The sequence below is a fragment of the Pinus tabuliformis genome, chromosome 2_1 (assembly GCF_031772625.1).
Source record: "Pinus tabuliformis cultivar Carrire ecotype Pingquan chromosome 2_1, CPIR1, whole genome shotgun sequence".
In the NCBI taxonomy this organism is placed as follows: domain Eukaryota; kingdom Viridiplantae; phylum Streptophyta; class Pinopsida; order Pinales; family Pinaceae; genus Pinus; species Pinus tabuliformis.
Genome location: NC_142299.1, coordinates 925,865,994 through 925,886,524, shown reverse-complemented (window position 1 = coordinate 925,886,524; position 20,531 = coordinate 925,865,994). Strand labels below are relative to the sequence as shown.

The 20,531-nt window shown below is 39.5% G+C and overlaps 1 protein-coding gene across 4 annotated transcripts in view; it reads right to left on the bottom strand.

The window, feature by feature from the left end:
- Window positions 1-20,531, bottom strand: part of LOC149203684 (uncharacterized) — a 283,560-nt gene that overhangs the window by 250,650 nt on the left and 12,379 nt on the right. For all 4 annotated transcript variants that reach the window (XM_089403521.1, XM_089403522.1, XM_089403520.1 and 1 more), the window contains exons 2-3: window positions 5,343-5,437; window positions 4,969-5,082 (exon numbers count right to left, since the gene is read on the bottom strand). In XM_089403521.1, coding sequence (XP_089259647.1) covers window positions 4,969-5,082; window positions 5,343-5,437 — 209 coding nt within the window. The remainder of the gene's footprint in view (window positions 1-4,968; window positions 5,083-5,342; window positions 5,438-20,531) is intronic.

The window sequence follows — 20,531 nt, the reverse complement described above, 5'->3', positions numbered from 1 at the left end:
AGCAACGATCTGATCCAAGAGTTTAGGTACCTCAAGGATCCTGCCCCTCATCACCTGTAGTCTTCCCGACTACAGCTTGAGGTCTCCCCACCTCTTCTCTAGAGGTACATGAGCACTCATGGCACAATCATTATCCTCCTCTACCTCCTTTTCTGCCTTCGGTGGCGTTGCCTTGGAGTCAGATGCCTCTCCCTTGTTCTTCTTCCTCAGACACTAGTTCGCATAATGACCCAGTTCCCCACAGTTGAAGCACTTAACCTTGGAGAGGTCCTTTTTCTTCCTCTTCTCCTGCTTCGTTGCAAATGCCAGAGCTGCATCCTCTTCCTCTTCCTTCTTGATCCAGACTCCTTTGCTGCTACTTCTCGTCTTGCTCAGCCGTCTAATCTGTTCTTGGCGAAGAGCCACCCACAATTCTTCCCAATCTGGAAGATTCGCCCTGCCCAAAATGCTCTGGACGAATGTTTCCCATTCCTCGGAGACTATGTTTAGAGCGGTCCTCACCATCTACTCCTGATCCGACGTGGCCCCTATGGAATTCAGTTGGTCCCGGATCTCCTTCAATCTACCAAGGAACTGATCTATCTGCTCCCCCTTCTGCATTTGGTATGACCGCAACTGATTCTCAAGTAACAACTTCCTCTACACAGAAGTATGTTGGTACAACGTCTTCAACGTGTCCCACATTTCCTTTGCAGTATCCTTCTCAGCAATAAGTTGGACCACATGATCCTTGACCCCATCAAGGATGATGCATTTCGCCTTGGCCATTACCTCCTCGTGCTTTCTCATTATCAATCAGGTCAACTGGGATAGCCGTTGTTCTCAAGGTGAAGGCCTTGATGTGATGTCTACCTAGAATGGACAGGATCCTGGCCTTCCAGACCACAAAGTTGGACACCCCGTCCAGCCTGTCCTGATCCCCCAGTCCATTCATGGCCATCTTTCTGCTCTTTCGTTCGACTCCTCTGAGTCTCTACTTCCCTTCTAGAAGTTCTCTGCTAGACTCCCTTTGAGGCTCGATTTCCCTCCTGGAAATCCGCCTGCCAACTGTCGAGTCGCACCTCTCCAATCTCCTGTGCACCTGAAACACTAATCTAGATTCCTTGGCTAGTAATCCGCCTCGGTAGCGACTCCCTCTACCTTGGTTTTGCCCCGTTAGGTACAGTATTGTCTCAACAGCAATAGCACCCCACCAGCTTCACTCCTCGCAAACTGCCCACAGCTTCCTAAGCCCCAGCAATCAAAGGACTGAGCCTCTAGGCTCTGTGTAATCCCAGCACTGGCTGAAATGCTCCCCAAGCCAACTGCGTCAACCCTCCTGGTCTCTACGTGGCTTTTCGTGAACCTTTTTCTACCCTCCTTAGCCTTTGCGTTGACCTCTCTCTAGCCCGAACTGATGACGCAGTCCCTCTGCCTCAACCTTTCCCTGCTACTTTCTGCTAGGAACAGCTTCTGTCACTCAGGATAGTTGTTTCTGTTGCAAATGCTCTGCTTCAACTAGTGCCTTCAGCTCTCCTGTGATCTACAACCACGCTCTGGTACCATGTTGAAATTTCTAAGTATTACCCGTTAGAAATTTTATCTGTATTCTCAGGTTTATTTATCCTACTTGTTAATTACGAACAAGTTATTTAAACATATAAATATCAAAATAAACACAATATAGTCTCAACCATCTACAGATCAACAGCTGAAAGAAATAGCAAACACACAAGTGACAATGTTATTTTTGGGCAACTCGTCCTCGGAAAAACCCAACTTGGGAAAACCAGTGCAGCACTTCTGAGGGTTTATTTTATTATGCAGTCTATCCTTGAGTATAACAGGGTGCCAAACCAGCTCACCCGACAAAGAAAATAATCCGGCAATAATACCTCTCTATTCGAGTGCAGATATTCAGAAAATTTGCCCCACAAACCCTCTCCAGCAACCTCTAAAGCTCAACGTCAGCCCACCTAGCCTTAGCGTCAGCCCTCTGAGGCACTGTGCAGCCTCTACGGCCCTCTGCGTCACTCCTACAACCTTTGTGTGGATGACGCAGGCCCTTCTGGCCTTTGCGTTGTCTCTACTGGGCTCTGCGTATTCCCTCTGGCTTAGTGTCTGCCTCTCTCTGCTTTCGAGTTGGTCTCTCAACACTATCTCTGCCTCTCCGTCTCGTACTCACTGCCCCTCGCTGCAATTGATCACCGATTCGAATTTTCTTAGCAAACCCTGCTCTAGAAAATCAAATCACTGATCACTCTGGTGTGTTCAACAACTGACCCTCAAGCCTCCTCTTATACTTTTCCTGTTGGTCCTTCAACAGCTGAGATTACATCTCTAATCAACGGCTAAGATTAGATTTGGCTTGATCTATGTCTTTTGGAACCTTCTAACCCAGTTTTACATTAATACCCATTAATATTTTATTTTTCCTAAGTTTAGACTTAGGAACTCCATTAAAAATATTAATTATTTTAATATCTCCTTAACTAGGTAGAATCTGCCCAAACCATTTATGGATCTTGGAGATCTCATGTGCTTTAGCCTCTCCACCAATTTTCATGGCTAGAGCACATCTGATCCTACCCCAAATCAACACTTTACCTGTCCAATCACTAGAAGTCAAGGGCAAACTCAACCCTTCTTTCTTATCCAAATAGGGGTAAACTCAGCCCTTCTCTGTTGTCCAAATAGGGGAAAAATCAGCCCTTCTCTGATGTCCAAAAAGGGGCAAACTTGGCCATTCTCTATTTTCAAAACAAGAACAAACTTAGCCCTTCTCTGCCAACGCAGCTACAACATACTCAATAGCCTTACTTGGCCTACCCAAGGCCTACTTGGCCTCCTCAAAACAGCCTTGCTCAACCTTCATATGTAACTCTCCTTGCTGCTCCATATCTAAGGCCTACTCGACTTGTTGGACCCTCTCACCACTCCTCCACAGGATGCTCTCTTGTCGACCATAGGCCCTTTCAACCCTCCATGTGATGCTCTCTTGCCAACCACAAGAATGAATCACTCACCCTTGTGCTTATACTTTTCCTAAGGATGCAATACCATGGGTCTATATCATGGGTCATCAAAATACCATGGGTCTATGGGTGCAATGTCCCATCACTTAGCCCACTTTCCCCACATGTGAAAATACACCCGTTGTTACCTAAAACATCACCACCATAATTAGTCAAGGTTTGGTAGTTATGCTACTTACAATAGCCCAAGATGGAGGAGCATTTCATTTTCTAATTTCCCATCCACTATGATATCAAAGGGAATACTACTACCTATTTTGAGACTCCAAAAACTCCTTTCCCACTTTTTTTTGCTCTCCCAACTAGAGATGTCTTGCCCTTCTCATAAGGAAAATATTTGGACACATATTAGTTTCTACAAGTCCTATTCTAGATGGTGAACTTGAAGAGGACCGCTTCATAATTATTGATTCTCTCATCTAGTTGAGGCAAAAGGAACAAGTGAATATTCATGACAGTGCAAGCTTGTGCTATGACTCGACCACTTCATGCAGGGGGTCAACCAATCTCCTCAAGACCCATGAAGAGCTTCTACTCTAGGGTACAAGGCATTCAAGCAGCAAGGATTCCATATCAGTGCAAGCTTGTGCTATCACTCGACCACCCCATGCAGGGGGTCAACCAATCTCCTCAAGACCCATGAAGAGCTTCTACTCTAGGGTACAAGGCATGCACCATGACTTTGGATGTTAGGAGATTTCATCTTTCTTACTCTTATGCTCCCCGCAAGATAATACAACCAAGCCTTTTCAATCACAACCACTCCTTGAAGCCGATCATCTGTGAGTTCATAACAGTCCTCAATGACTCCAATGAGAAGCCTATATCATGATCCCTTGACTCTTCCTCAACAACTACTCTAGATCCAACTCCGACAAGCCTTGGCATCTCTATTTCAACATTAAGACTTATTTTATTTGCACCTTATTTTATTTCTCTTGGCTAGATATTTGGATTTTAGATAAATAATTGGTTCTGTATCTTTTCTATTTTCAGTTTGATGCAAGAGTTGCTTTTTCACTCCCACTTTGTACCTACACTTGATGTATTCTTACCACTAAGGCCCTCCAGAGGTGAAGTCCAAGTAACTTCAATGTACTGCCTATAACTGAACTCTCTAATAATCTTGTTTAGGTCCTGCTTTGATGGCAGGTGGATTCCAAGTAACTGAACGTATTGTCTAAGAAGAAAAGAGACCAGTTGGAAAATGGCCTCTAGGACCAAAGGAAGTGCTCAAAACTCCATGTAGATGATGGCTTGGTGGGGTCATTTGCTTGCACAAGGATTATGTTGAAGCTCTTTATTCCATCACACATGTCAGAATCTTATGTACGAACATAGACATCACACATGTCAGAATCTTATGTACGAACATAGACATGATCAACAAAGATAGAGGTAGACACACAATATTTCATCCACTCAGGACAATAACTCAATTAAAATGGGAGCTTCTTATACACATAGGGATTCTACATACACAGCATTTAGGGAACAAAAATGTTTACCCAACTACGCAAGACTTCCTAAGAAGGGCTTCCTACTAACATATTCATAATGATCTTGAGGCTCAACTCACAACCCATTCATGATACTTTTAAATTACATCCCCAGATAATAATTATAGTTTCAACAACCACATGGGTAGGTCATTAAAGGATAAAATGGGGCACAAGACAAAGTATAACATAATGACCACTTTGGGGCACACTTATAATATTGAAGTTTAATTTTATATCTGATAATAAATGCAAAGATGCTACCACACAGATTTTGTGAAAAGATATTAAGATAATCAATTTGCCTATTCGTTCCTTCTTTCATTCAATTGATCAATATTGAATAGGTAAGGCACACCATCCAATTCACTAATAAAATAGCATTAACCCGACACTTTTAACAGAAACATTCAAGGTACTTTTCATAGGAACATAATATATAATGGGCTTCTCACCTTGAATAAGTTTTTCAAAAACCTTTGTTCAAGATTGTCCACATTGTCTAGAGTTAAACTCTGCTGCTGCAGCTTCTTAGCGCCATTAGAAGGGTCAAAAAGAGAATACAATTGCTGCACCAAAGACAAAATGTGGCTCCATAAAATGAAGTGTTAACTAGCAATAAGTACAAGAAAGGAAGTGCTAGTTTTATTGAGTTTACAAAGAGATAAACCACCTCATGATTGTAATGCCATGCATGACAGTTCAAAAGAAAGTTACTTTTCGAAATAACATAAAAATAAAATATAAGCTTCAATAACAACTGGAGTTTAACTTCACTGGGAAAACTTTCAGTAATGTAACAGAGGGCAAATAGTCAAAACAGCCATACCATCATATCTTCAAACTGTGTAAGATACCAAGCACGAATAGTGTACTCGACTCGCTTGCACATTTTCGAAAATTCTGCCTTGTCAGACTCCAACTCTGTAACAGAGGCCAGAAAGCACAAGATACAATCACTCAGAATCCCAGAGCATTGCCTAGTTGAATGATTACAGTGTTAGCATCCACTCCTATACCATACAATGTTAAAGTTAGTTGCATAAATAATGCACAATATGAGTGCTTCAATGCAACACCAACATCCCCATGAATTGGAAGATTGTCAAGGAGGGTTGATCAACTCTCACCTCCTCTTATTTTAATGTTAGATCTATGAATAGTTCAATATATGAATCAATAGTTGCATTGTTTTGCTTTGTTTTGTTTTTCTCTATTATATGGAATAGTAAGGTGAAAATTTTAACTAAGGTGTTTTCCTTCCAAAGGTGTTGAAAATTGGCAGCTCAAGGATGCATTTCCTTAAATAAAATCTTATTTCTGATAATTCTGGAGTGACTTTCTAAAAATAGAAAGTCATGTCTAGCATCTCAAGTATGACTTTCCAAAAATAGTAAATCACCTTGCATCATTTGCTAATCAAGTATAGTTAAAGGAAAATCACTTAATTTTTCATTAATCAATCCTAACAGTTCAATCTCGACTTAATCATCAATATTATTAATATTATTATTATTATCTTTTATGATACTATGATATTATGTTAAGTTATGGTATGTTCTATGCTTATAACAGTTTACTTCTTTTTCTTATTATATTCTACAGATTAGCAATCACATGTACATAAAGTAAAGTGCAGATAGAACATTAAACGATTGACAGAAAACAAGCCAAGACAAGGGACACAAGATGTGGCGACTAGCCAGGGACAAACCCCACAATGTGTGGGGAAACCCTTTGATCAAATCTTCTTTCATCTTCAATAATTCAGCAGAGAGAAATAGTACAATAAATCTGATTCATATCAGCAGTAGCAAACCCTAGATCAGCAGCATCAGCATTAGCAGTTTCATTATCAAACTAGGGCAGACGATATCTCACATACCGACAGTCGGATTGACTTCATTCCACCACCAAAAGTTGCGGCTTCTAGAGGAGGTTCAGATGAACCAACAGCGCAGTTCAGATGAGGAGATCTTCTAGGCCACGCAGGTAAATCTTTACTTCTGCAGTTGCAACTTCAGTTTCAGCAATTTCCAGCTTCAAACTAGGGCAGTTGATATCTTGAAAACCGTTCGTCGGATTGACTTCATTCCACCACCAAAAGTTGCGGCTTTCAGAGGAGGTTCAGATGAACCTACAATGCAGTTCCAAAGAGGAGACCTTCTAGACCACGCAGATCAATCTTTGGATCTGCAGTTGCAGCTTCAGGTTCAACAACTTCCGGCTTCACCTGTGTGAGAGAGACCCATTTCTGCGCAGTAGAGAAGAGACTCATTTCTGCACAGTAGAGAGAGAGAGATGTGATGAGAAGAGTGAGCGCAAATGAGGAAAAGTCCTCTTATATTTATACACAACGTTGGTGTTTGAATAGATGCGACTGTTGGGCTTCTGAGCCTACATGAGTTGTAGGTCGGCTTGATAATAATTCCATAATCAAAATAAATTCATATCTCCATGAATACTTATCAGAATCGGATGATCTTTATATCAATCCTACACCTCTCGACGAGAGGAATCTAATAAAAATATTATCAGTCATGAATAAGATGACCCACATGAAGTTTTGCACTGGTTGCCAATTTTAACACTCCCTCTCAACCAGGGAGAACTTCATCTGCAATCTGTCTATCGTTCATTACTATTCATCCGTCAAATGCACTGCCCTGTACAGCCTGACCCTTGCCTTGCTTTGCTCTATTCTGCCTGTTCTGCTTTGTCTTGTTCTGCCCTGTACTGATCGGTACTACTTTGCTCTGTTCTGCTCTGCTCTTGCATTGTTTTGTTTTGCTCTGCTTTTGTCTGAATTATGAAGAAGAAGAAATGATCGAGGATGTATCATACTAACTCAAAGTCAGTCTCAGAGTATGTACCCCTGGTCCCAGACTAGTCTCAACCAACCCGAAGTCAGCGTCATAGTGAGTACAACTCCACTAGTCCTAGACCAGTATCATCCTCCACTGACTCAAAGTCAGTCTTAGAGTGCATACCACTAGTCCCAGACCAGTCTCAGCCAACCCGAAGTCAGCTTCATAGTAAGTACCACTCCTACCACTGGTCCCAGACCAATATCGCAGTCTCAGAGAGTGTACCACTGGTCCCAGACCAATCTCAACTGACCCGAAGTCAGCGTCATAGTATGTACCTCTCACTGGTCCCAGATCAGTAGTGCACTGACACGAAGTCAGTCTCGGAGTATGTACCACTAGTCCCAAACCAGTGTCAATCGACCCGAAGTCAGCGTCATAGTATGGTACAACTCCTACCACTGGTCTCAGACTAGTATCATTGATCCCAGATCAATGGAGGTTATCCTAGCGTAGGGAGTACGGTAGATACAACGATGTGTTCATCGGTACTACTATGGTCCCTAACTTCATTTCCATGCTCATTGATCAAATGAGAGGTACTTCCAATGAGTCCCAGACTGCATGGGTAGGATGCCTCGACAGGAGAACTAATCAATCCTGTCCTCACAAGAGAATACATCAATCCTGCTACAATCGCCATGGAGAACACATCAATCCAGGCCTCACAGGAGAACACATCAATCCTGCAACAGTCGCCATGGAGAACACATCAATCCAAGCCTCACAGGAGAACACATCAATCCTGCTACAGTCGCCATGGAGAACACATTAATCCAGGCATCATAGGAGAACTAATCATCCTGCTACACAAGAGAGCGAATCATCTTGTTCCACAAGAGAGCGAATTATCTTGTCCCACAAGAGAGTGAATCATCTTGTTCTAGTGCGCACCACCAGGGGAGGGTGAGTCACCCTGTGGTCGTATGTTGCTCCAGTAATAACCGCAAGCCCTCAGAGCTCCCAGAGCTCAATGTATCCAACATGCAGGACCCTTGTACAAGGGTTTCTTGACGACTCCAAGTCGTTTGGGAAAATCACAAATTGGATCTTTCCTCGGGCTTTGACAAGGTGTATCGACCTGTACATCATCTTAATGCGATGGAGCCTCCTTGCTCATTGACTTACCATATCCCAGATGATGTCTATCTACTGGAGCAATCGACGAATACGGGATTCCTCAATAATCGAATCCCACCTCTGGTTGTTACAGAGAATCACAGTGGTATCCAATGTAAATCCAAACAGCTCACTGAAGAGATTTCGCAACCAGACTGCCTCACACGAGGTCATGCTAGCAGCAATATATTCTGCTTCGGTGGTGCTCAAAGCCATCGACTTCTGCTTCCTGCTCATCTAGGATATCGAAGCAGATCCCAAGGTGAAACAGCACCCAGAAGTGCTCTTACGGTCCACCACACTACCTGCCCAATCAACATCAGTATATCCAAGTAGTCTCACATCTTCAACAGTGTATCTTAACCCATTGTGCCACGAAGATATCTCAGAAGATTCTTGGCATCAATTCAGTGAGGCTCAACCAAATATGAGCTCACAATGCTAACTGCAAAACATATGTTCGAACGGAGGTTCACCAAGAACATCAATGCGAATGAGTTTATGAAACTCAGAGGCATTTCCCAAATCTGGTCTGACATCACTACCATATAACTTCTAAAAGTTAAGATCCTTGGGGTAGTCACAGGCTTGCAGTCCATCATACCGAGTCTTTCCAATATCTTTACCACATATTTTCCTTGAGATAGGAAAATTTCCCCCGGCTTCTGCCACACTTCAAGTCCTTGGTCCTTCATTTCAAATTCAGAAGCCAACTCCCTCTTACATTTGTGAATGAGAGGGTTTGCACCTGTTAGAAAGAGGTCATCCAAATACAACACCAATATGAGAGGCTTGTCATCTTCAACCTTAAAGTAAGGGTTAGGATCGGCTTCACTCCTAGTGAATCCCAGCTTCATCAAGTAGCTATCGATCTCTCATACCATGCTCGGGGTGCTTGCTTCAGCCCATAGAGAGCCTTCGTCAACCTGCGTACATGATATTTTCAATCAAATCCTTCGGGTTGCTCCGCGTAGACCTCTTCTTTGATCAAGCCGTGTAAGAACACAGTCTTGACATCCATCTGATGTAGGTTCCATCCTTGTGAAGCGGCAAGGGCTATGATCGAGCAAATGGTCGTATATCTGGGAACAGGTGCAAATATCACATCATAGTCTATACCTTCCTTCTGGGAGAAACCACGAGCAACAAAACAATCCTTATACTTTTTCGTACTTCCATCTGCTGCATGCTTTATCTTGTAAAGCCATTTGGAAGTAACAATTGTCTTGTCCTAGGGTTTGGGAACTACTTCCCAGACATCATTCTTCATGATAGACTCATATTCTTTGGTCATAGCATCCTTCCATACTTGATGCTTGACGGTGTCTGAGAATGATGAAGGCTTATTTTGTACGATCGTGCTCATGATGGTCAGGTATCCCTGATACCTATTAGGTTTCTTACTTTCACGAAAGGTTCCTCAGGGTGCAACATGTCCTTCAGCATCATCAAGTAGCCCCCTAAGCCATGAAGGCCTCTTCCTAGAAGAGGAAGGTTCATGTGGAGGAGGATCAATCGGATCCATGGGTTCTTCTACATCAAGCATTAATTTATCATCCTTTTCTTTCGGTTCCCTAGTGTCGGCTTCTTGAGAGCTCCTCAAAGTCATAAGATTGTTCACCTTGTTGAGAGCCATATCTTCATCAAAGGTGACATCATGACTAATTACGACTTCCCTTTGACCGGCTACATAAATTCTATAGCCTTTAGTATTTTCACCATAGCCCACAAAAATTCCCTTCTTTCCAGATGCACCCAATTTATTTCTTTTCTCTTTCGGTACATGAAAATATACAGGGCTTCCAAAAATTCTAAAAATGAGAAACATCAAATTTCTTACCGGTGAAATTTTCTTCAGGAGTCTTGGAACCCAATGCTTGATGAGGGCATATACGGCGGTGTTTGTAATTTCAGCGCATAGAAACTTCGGAAGTCTTTGATCATGTAGCATGGCCCGAACAACTTCCACAATCGTACGGTTCTTCCTTCCCGCCACACCATTCTGCTCAGAAGTATGTGGTGTAGTAGTCTCCCTCTTAATGCCAGCCTCAGATATGCCTGAGTGAACCAACTGTAATATATTGGATGTCTTGCTTTGGCTTGAGGGGAACGGTCCCCTTTTGAGCTTTCCTTCGGCACATCCCGGACATACACCTTCTTTCTCTACTTGGAATTCGGGCATCCCTGTCACCATTTGTTTTACACCGAGTATAGCTTTATAATGAAGGGGGGCAAACCTCCGATGCCAACATTCGGACTAAAGAGATGTGTCATAAGACATGACACCTAGCGGACTTCCATCGACCTGATATAATGACCCAAGAGTAAAGGCATCTTTAACATTATTTTTCCATATACGTACCTTGCCATTGCTGAAGGTTACCTTGTAGCCATTATCTTCCATTGCCGAGATGGACACTAGGTTCTTTTTGAGGTCAGGTGCATTTAGTACATCCTGGACTTTCTAGCCTTCTTGAATGGTTGTCCTCTTCCTCGATTCCCAGCTCTCCTCTTACCTTTGGTATTGAATTTTCCATCCCTTCGATTACCATGAGAGGGATTTTGATCATCGTCACGGTGAGAGTCCTTTCTATCAGGGCATTCCCTTGCATAGTGACCTGCTTTATTGCAAATGAAACATCGTCCTTTTCTTCCACCCTTAGATCCAGCCTTTCCTTTTGATTTAGACCCAAAATTATTTCTTCTCTTAGCATGAGAAGAAAAAGCAGCAGGAGGACCTTTAGGCATGGGCATTTCTTGCTCTTCTACCCTTGTTTCTTCTTGAATGCATCTAGCCATTAATTCCTTGAAACCAGGAATTACATTATTGTTCAGAAGAGTAGTCCTGAACACGTACCATTCGGATGGTAATCCTCCAAGAGTCGTGAGTGCCATTCCCCTGTCAGTGATAGCCTCCCCAATAGATAGGAGATCGTTCCTGATTTCGGTGATCCTTAAGAAGTATGCTTGCATATTCTCATTTTTACCCTTCTTAATTTCCTTTAGCTTATTTCTAAGAAACAAAACTTGATTTGCATCATTTACTTTAAATAAACTCACCAGTCTATCGTAGACTTCCTTGGAGGTGTCCAGTTTAGAGATGTAGGCTACCAAGTGCTTGTCGATAGAGTCTCGGATGATCTTCTTGTTTTGATTTCTTCGTTTTTCCATTTGTTCCAGCAGCAACAGATGCATTTGATGGAGGCTCAACAATATTGCCTCTTACATGGTCCAACACTCCTTGATCTTCTAGGGTTAGATCGATAGACATCTTCCATCCGTGATAGTCAGCTTTCTCATGGAGCTTGTCTTCTGCAAGAAAGAGTGTTGAGGACCCCATCGCTCTTTTAGGATAGCCTTGCCAATCTTCTCTTCGGTGATTGCTCTTACTCTTGCTCAGGCTTTGTCTTCACCTTAGCTCCGATACCATGTTAAGTTATGGTATGTTCTATGCTTATAACAATTTACTTCTTTTTCTTATTATATTCCACAGATTAGCAATCACATGTACATAAAGTAAAGTGCAGATAGAACATTAAACGATCGACAGAAAACAAGCCAAGACAAGAGACACAAGATGTGGCGGCTAGCCAGGGACAAACCCCACAATGTGTGGGGAAACCCTTTGATCAAATCTTCTTTTATCTTCAATAATTCAGCAGAGAGAAATAGTACAATAAATTTGATTCATATCAGCAGTAGCAAACCCTAGATCAGCAGCATCAGCATTAGATAGAAAGGCCGGAAAAGTCGGAACTGCTGGAAAAGCCGAAAATGCCGAAAAAGCCGAAACTGCCAGAAAAGCCGGAAATGCCGAAAAAGCCGAAACTGCCAGAAAAGCCGGAAAAACCAGAACTGCAGGAAAAGCCGGAACTACCGGGAACAACCGGAACTGCTGGGAATAGCCGGAATTGCCAGAACTGTCGGGAACTACCGAGAACTGCCGAAACAGCCGGAGCATCTATCTCTGAAGGAGAGCAGCATGCAAGGGACAGCTAACTAACATTAGGACAGTTGTATGGTACTTAGCAGCAAATACACCAAGCATGCAATTTTACAGCTAGCATGGAAGGGACAACTAGCATTCAACAACAAGCATGCTAAGGACAACAAGCAAGCAAGGTGTAGCCAACACATCGGTCGGGATGGCAACATGGTGCAGCAATTGCACATAATGCAGTACAGTGATGGGTACAATCATGACTAATGAAGTGTGATGAGATGCAACGTAGTGATGATGGGTGCAGCACGGTGAGGTGCAACATGATGACAAAATGCAGCACAATGATAGGTGAAGGAGTCACCTTGGAGAATTAGTTGAAGCAGCATGTCTTCAACTGATCTCATGTATCATCTTCTTAGAGATGATCTATGCTCTTATCTAGATAAGTCAAAGTGTTGACTTTTGTTGTAAACGTACTATCTTTCTCTCTCTGCTGAACTATTGAAGAACATATAAGAAGAATTGATCAAAGGGTTTCCCCACATTGGGGTTTGTCCCTGGCTAGCGCCACATCTTGTGTCCTCTTGTCTTGGCTTGTCTTCTACGATTTATATTTATGTTCTATCTACAGTTTACTTTAATGTTGATGTGATTGCTAATCTGAAAAAGATATTGAGCTAACTGTGAAAATTGAAATAAATTGCTCTAGCATAGAACATACCTAAAATTAACAGATTTTAAAGATGATTTCCTCAGAGACCAAGCCAACTTTGGCACAATGATTTACCTCTGCAACAATATATTTGCACTTGCTTTATAGTCATTATGGGAAGTGACCAGAGTGTGTACATTTGTACAATTGAGCACTAGCCGAAGTAGTAAACCCTTACGCACTTGTCTTAATTACTTTCTTTTGGGTAAATTTGTTTAAACCCTTTTGAACTAGTTTATGCCCACGCCTGGCATACCTGGTGTCAACGACAATCAGTTACAAGTCAAAAGTGCAGATAGTCAATAAAATATATATACATATATAAATATATGTTGTGAAATTTTTATAAATTCATACTTTCTATTTCGAGGAAATTTGCATTAGTTGTCTTCATTATTCTGTCTTTCCCATGCCTCTTTACTCATCCGTAGCTATTCCGCTATCAAATTCGAACTCGATGTATCAAACCGCAAATGTATAAGCAACGTGATTCGATACCTTGACCTTTGCCAGTAGAAAAATGGACTGAGCAGAGAGAATGGTCTATAGCCACACAGTATATATCAGCCACAAATCTACAGACCTCCACGCGCTAAGAATGCCACGGTCCTCACTCACCCTTTCTCAATAGTTTGACAAGTGAGAACCCATTTCGTGAGAACCCATTTGGTGTCATATGATATTGTTTGACGTATGTCAACCACCAGCGGAATTCGAACATATAACCTCCTAGTTATAAGACGGACGCTCCACCACAGCGTAAATTATTATATGCACAGTTGAATGTATCGATATATTATTATTTGCTTAATTTAAATTTTAAATTTAAATTTGTATTTCGGAAATATAGTTATGATAATACATTCTGTTAATTCAAAAGTTCTGGAAACAACGCAATGGAATTCAAATCTTGCACCACCGCATAACCAAATGACTACCGTCACACCATGAATGTGGAAATTATTCATCACAATTTAGAAAAACATGTATAGTCTATAATATTATTTTATATTTTTATATATTAAAGAATCTAGAAAAAAATAAAAGATAAATAAAAATAAAAAATAAAATAAATATATATATATATATATATATATTAACTCGAAATTTTTTAATGTACCATATTGTCTAATCTTACATTCCTATTTCTAAAAGAAACGTATATTCTAGAATGTAAGATTATTTTGACGCATTATTTTATTAGCCGAAACAATTGTAATATATTTATTAAGTATTGCTTCTTCTTTTTTATATAACATATATAAAGGGTTATATAAGTAATCTGATGATAGCTTCTCGGCAGAGGCAGAGAATGTATCAACCAATAACTTATACACATAGAAGTTATTAACTTATAGTGTAGCTACAATAACTTATCGTTATATAAGTTTTCCGCAAAAATTAAATGATCGAGTATATAAATTAACACAGCCATAGTTTCCATTTATATGATCGATGCATTATAGCATTCAGTAGGGACCGTTGTCTATGTCTATTACTTATCACTACAGTGGTACTAATTTTATAATCGTAGCCGGAATGGAATTATAATTTGGAATGAAGCAAATCCGTGTCTAAAAGCTTTTAAAATTTATTAACCTATGCTAAAGTTAAAACACCTAGTCGATGGCTCTCGTAAATTCCTATGACATAATTAGCGTAGGTTATAAATCATCTACTCCACTAATTTAATTGGAAATTCTCTTATTACATCAAACGCAACCGTGAAAATATATTATAAATACGTAATGTATAAGAATATTAAAACCATTACGTGTCCTCATATTAAAGATTAGCATTTTCGGGTTAGGGTCGAACCCATTATAGCTTAAGTAATTTACGAGTTTATAATATTATTGTTGAAATTAGTCTTTCCCCACACTCTTTGGAAAGGTCTCAAGAATATGTTCATAGTGAAATAATAAGATAGATGCCTAGAGAAGAACCAACATTTTAGGTTTCGTACTATAAATTTATAAAATCAATAAATGATAATTAATGTAATATATGATTTTATAATAACTATTGAGACTTTATATTTTAATAGACCTTGCCATATATATTATAGAAGTCCTCCAAACAATCAAACCTGCTCAATTTAACATATCAAGTCAAGGGAGGAACCTACAAGGGGCACATTTGTATATATTATATTGAGACCTTGTATAATATGAAGATTTTATTAAAATAAATTCTAAATATTTTCTTATATATATATATATATATTTACGATATATTAGTTTTGAGCATTATGTCCCAGCTATGAGGAAAAATGAATTAAAAAAGTAAATTATTCCTATTCAACTCATTTATTTTTGTAAATATTTTATAGCATAATTAGGTAAATTGCGAAATAAATATTATGGTCTATGAAGACCCATGCATCTTACTAAGAATTATTAGGCATTAGGATAAAATACCCTGCATTAGGACAAGGAGGTCTCGAGACCACCCTCCTTGACCTCGATACCAGTAAGACCTGCCTAGCAAGTCAAAATAGCAAAATAACTATACCTATTTGTAAACTTAAAATTGCAAAATTATATGTTAAATCTGAAAGTATACCTCAAAATTTTTACAATTTTATTATGTATACAGGAAACAATAACACTATGATGATAAGGACATATCAGCGATGGCGACGTGATTGGGCAGCAACCCCGTCATTAACGCCACCACCGTCGTCATCACCATCTTCATCACCACCACCATCACCATCTCCATCGAGACCATCATCAACACCAATTGCTCCAACATCGGAGTTGACCATGATAATGCACTCATTGGAAGCCTTATTGGAAACATTAAAAGGGTCGACAATGGCTAAGACAAAAGAAGAACAACCTCAACCCATAGAAACCAATTCAGCAAAACCAAAAAATTCTAAGTATAAAAAATCAAAGGAAGATATTTCTAGGGAGTTACAGAAAATTAAACTCCCAGAATTTTTGGAGGACGAGCTAGAGAATGTGTTGAGGCATGGTTAGAAGGAATGAAAAGATGCTTTAAAATAAGAGAGCACTCTTCTTCTTCAAAAACAAAAATTGTCGTATTTCAATTAAAGGAAAGTGTCTTGATTTGGTGGGGAAATTTGGAAAAACAACTACACCTCACAACGGATAATGTCCCTTGGGAATTGTTCGAGGAAAGATTTTGTGCTAAATATTTACCTCCATATTTTCAAGAACAACAAGCCAGGGCCTTTCATACATTAATTCAAGGTAATAAAACAGTGGAAGAATATGAAATAAGGTTTATGGAACTTGTGAAATACATTCACTACTTAGATTCTGATGAACGTCAAGCTGAACGTTTCATATTTGGGTTAAACCCTAGCATCAGGGCCTTGGTTAGGATGTAGAAGCCATCATCAGTAGCCGAGGTGGTAGAATGTGGCCACTATGCAGAAGAACATCTAGGAATCAAAAAGGATGTCGAGCCAGCAGAACCTCTACAATCAGGGTTTTCAGGAAAGACTCCCTGAAATTTCTTCAGGGGAAGTAGCTCAAGACCACCTTATGGTAATAGATTTACCCCAAGAAGTGTAGGAGCAAGAGCTCCCATGGCAGTTAATACTATAGCCGTTGAATCATCAAACACAAGTCCATGGAAATCTCGTGGAACTGCTAATAGAGGAAGAAATTCGAGAGGAAGCAGCATGAGAGGGCGAAGCTCTTTATCTAGAAATTCACATTATGATTCAAGAGGACTGACCCAGGTTAATTGTTGGGGATGTGGAGGACCGCATTTTCAACGTGATTGTCCAGAAGCTTCATCAAGTATATTGCATAGGACAGGAAAAGAACCAATACCAAATACCCAAGGCAATCATAGAATCCATGCATTAGTCAACAACAATCAAGCAACACATCAATCCACTGTAGTGGAATCTTCAGGTATTATTAATGGTATAAAATTCAAAATCTTATTTGATACTGGTGCCACAGATAGTTTCATTTCGTCATATGCATTAAATAAATGTGGGTTGGCAGCTTGCAAACAAAATGATTTCAAACAGGTAGAAATGGCCTTAGGAGAACTCCAATCCGTAGACTTAAGTGTGGATCAATGCAAAATTGATCTAGGGGTCTATTCGACTAAATTGAAAGTTTATGTCACAACCCTAGGAACTTATGATCTTGTCATAGGTATGGATTGGTTAGAAGCTCATCAAGTTTGGGTAGACTGTTATGGGAAAAGAATTCTCGGTATAAATGATGATGGAGAGGTGATCCAAATTCAAGGTATCAAAAGAAAAATATCTTTACGCTACATATCAGCAATGAAAATGAAACGTTGCTTAAGGAAAGGTTGTCAGGCATATGTAATTCAATAAGTAAGTAAAGAAAAATGACCATCCTTAGAACAATATCCGGTGTTAGCCGAATTTCCGGATGTATTTCCAAAGGAACTACCAGGATTACCCCCGAAAGAGAGCTAGATCTCACAATAGAACTGAAACCTGGTACTCAACCAATCTCTAAAACACCTTATAGAATGACAGCTCCAGAACTTCAAGAATTGCAAATTCAATTGAAGGAACTATTGGATATAGGACACATTTGACCTAGTATATCACCTTGGGGTGCTCCCGTAATTTTGTCAAGAAGAAAGATGGTTTCTTAAGATTATGCATAGATTACCGAGAATTGAATCAATTACAGTAAAGAATTAGTATCCAATGCCTCGAATTGACGACCTCTTCGATCAAATGAAAGGAGCTGCTGTCTTTTCAAAAATTGATCTTCGATCAGGCTTTCATCAATTAAGGATTTCGGAAAGCGATATTTCTAAGACAGCATTCTGAACACGCTTTGAGCATTATGAATTCACAGTGGTACCATTTGGGTTGACTAATGCACCAGCAGTATTCATGAACCTTATGAACAGTGTTTTTCGCAAATATCTTGATCAATTTGTACAAGTTTTCTTAGATGATATTCTTATCTATTCCAAGAACGAGAAAGAGCATGAAGACCATTTACGGATAGTATTATCTTGCCTTAGAAAACACCAGTTATATTGAAAGTTATCCAAGTGTTCTTTCTTTTAGGAAAAAAAATAATAAATAAATAATAATAATAATAATAAATAAATAAACAAATAAAATAAAATAAAAATAAAAAATTCATTACTTAGGTCATATCATATCAGGTGAAAGAATCTCAATAGATCCTGAGAAGGTAAAGGCAATTATGGAATGGCCAATACCGAAAAATGCACATGAAGTACGAAGCTTTATGGGTTTAGCCGATTACTACCAAAGATTTGTGGAAGGGTTCTCCACAAATCACAAAGCCAATTACAACTCTTCAACATAAAGGTGTTAAGTATAAATGGACTGAGGAATGTAATAAAGCATTCTCTGTACTCAAAAGACTGTTGACCAGTGCACCAATCTTAAGAGTCCGGATATGGACAAAGATTTTACTGTATGTACTGATGCATCCAAGCAAGGATTAGGTGCAGTATTAATGTAGGATAGAGGAATAATAGTGTATGCCTCAAGGAAATTAAAGCCTCATGAAGAACTCTATACCACTCACAATTTAAAGTTAGCCGTTGTAGTACTAGCTTTAAAGATATGGAAACACTATCTAGTAGAGAGAAGCTTTATGCTTAAAAGCGACCATCAAAGTCTACAGTATTTGTTCACCCAAAGAGACTTGAATGCTAGACAAAGACGATGGAGTGAATTCCTAAGTGAATATGATTTTGGAATATCATACATTAAAGGAAAAGAGAATGTAGTGGCAGATGCTTTAAGCAGAAGACCCCGAATATTTTCCCTCATACCTATCAAAGTAGACTTAAGGCAATGAGTACTAGAACATCTCATAAGAGATAGTTGGTATTTAAAGGTAAGATCTAGTCTTGATAGTAAAAAGCCAAAAGAACCTAAGTTTGAAGGATATGAACTAAAAGATGATGGAATCTTGCGATTTCATGAAAGAATGTATATTCATGATAATAAGGATTTTCGAGACACCATCCTTAAAGAAGCCCACAGAGCAGTATATTGTGCATATCCAGGAGTAAAGAAAATGTATTCTGATACCAAAAAACTCTTCTTCTGGTCGGGCATGAAGCGCGATATCATTCAATTCATTGCAAAATGTTTGGAATGTCAACAAGTAAAAGTTGATCAGTGTCATCCAACAGGTCTTCTACAACCCCATGACATTCCTATGACCAACTGGGAGATCATTTCTATGGATTTTATCATTGGGCTACCTCTTACTTCACAAAGACACAATGCTATTCTGGTAGCAGTGGATAAATTAATGAAAAGCGTCCATTTCATTTTCGTAAGAGATACTTATGAAGTTGCTGACGTAGCTCAAGTATTTATAAATGAAATTATCAGATTTCATGGAATATCTAAAAAGATTATATCGAAACTCAACTAAATTTAAGTACAACTTATCATCCTGAAACTGATGGGCAAACAAAAAGGGTAAATCAAATACTAGAAGATATGTTGAGGATGTATGTGATGGATCAGCAATCACACTGGGAAAAGTACTTATCCTTGGTCGAATTTGCATACAATAACAGTTACCACAGTTCAATTGAAATGCCTCCATTTGAAGCATTATACGGCAGACCTTGCAGAACACAGTTAAGTTGGGACAAGTTAGAAGATCCAGTGATAGTAGGGCCAAAATTAATCCAAGAGATGGAGGAACAGGTAAAACAAATTAGACAACGGTTAAAAGAAGCACAAGATAGACAAAAGAGTTATGTTGATGTCCACAGAACTGACAGAAAGTATGAAGTAAGGGATCAGGTTTTCGAACGCATCAAACCAAATAAAAGCACTATCCGATTCGGAAAAGGGACAAAGTTGTCACCCCGATTTATCGGACCATTTAAAATCATGGAAAGAGTTGGACCTGTCGCCTATCGTCTTGCACTGCCACCTCACTTGCATAAAGTTCATAATGTATTTCATGTATCTGTATTAAGGCATTACATAGCTGACAAATCTCATAACCTTCAATGGAAGGAACTGCAGGTATCGAACGAAAGAATCATATCCGTCGAACCATTACGTATACTGGAACATAGGGTCCAATAGCTCAGGAATCGTCAAGTAGACCATATGTTAAAAATACCCCAACTTGTGTCAATTTTGAAGAATTTTAAGCCATATTTTGTATGTATTTACTTTACTTTAAATCAGATACCCAAAACCATTTTGGAATGATCACATATAAACGTGAATTTTTATGATATGTTATCTGCTTAATTCCACTAGTACGTGGATACCAAGACGAAATATGTTATTCAAATTAATCTTACTGAATTATAGATATCAAAGTAAAGTTTAATATTTGATTAATCTTGCTATAAAATTTAAATCATGAATTCTGA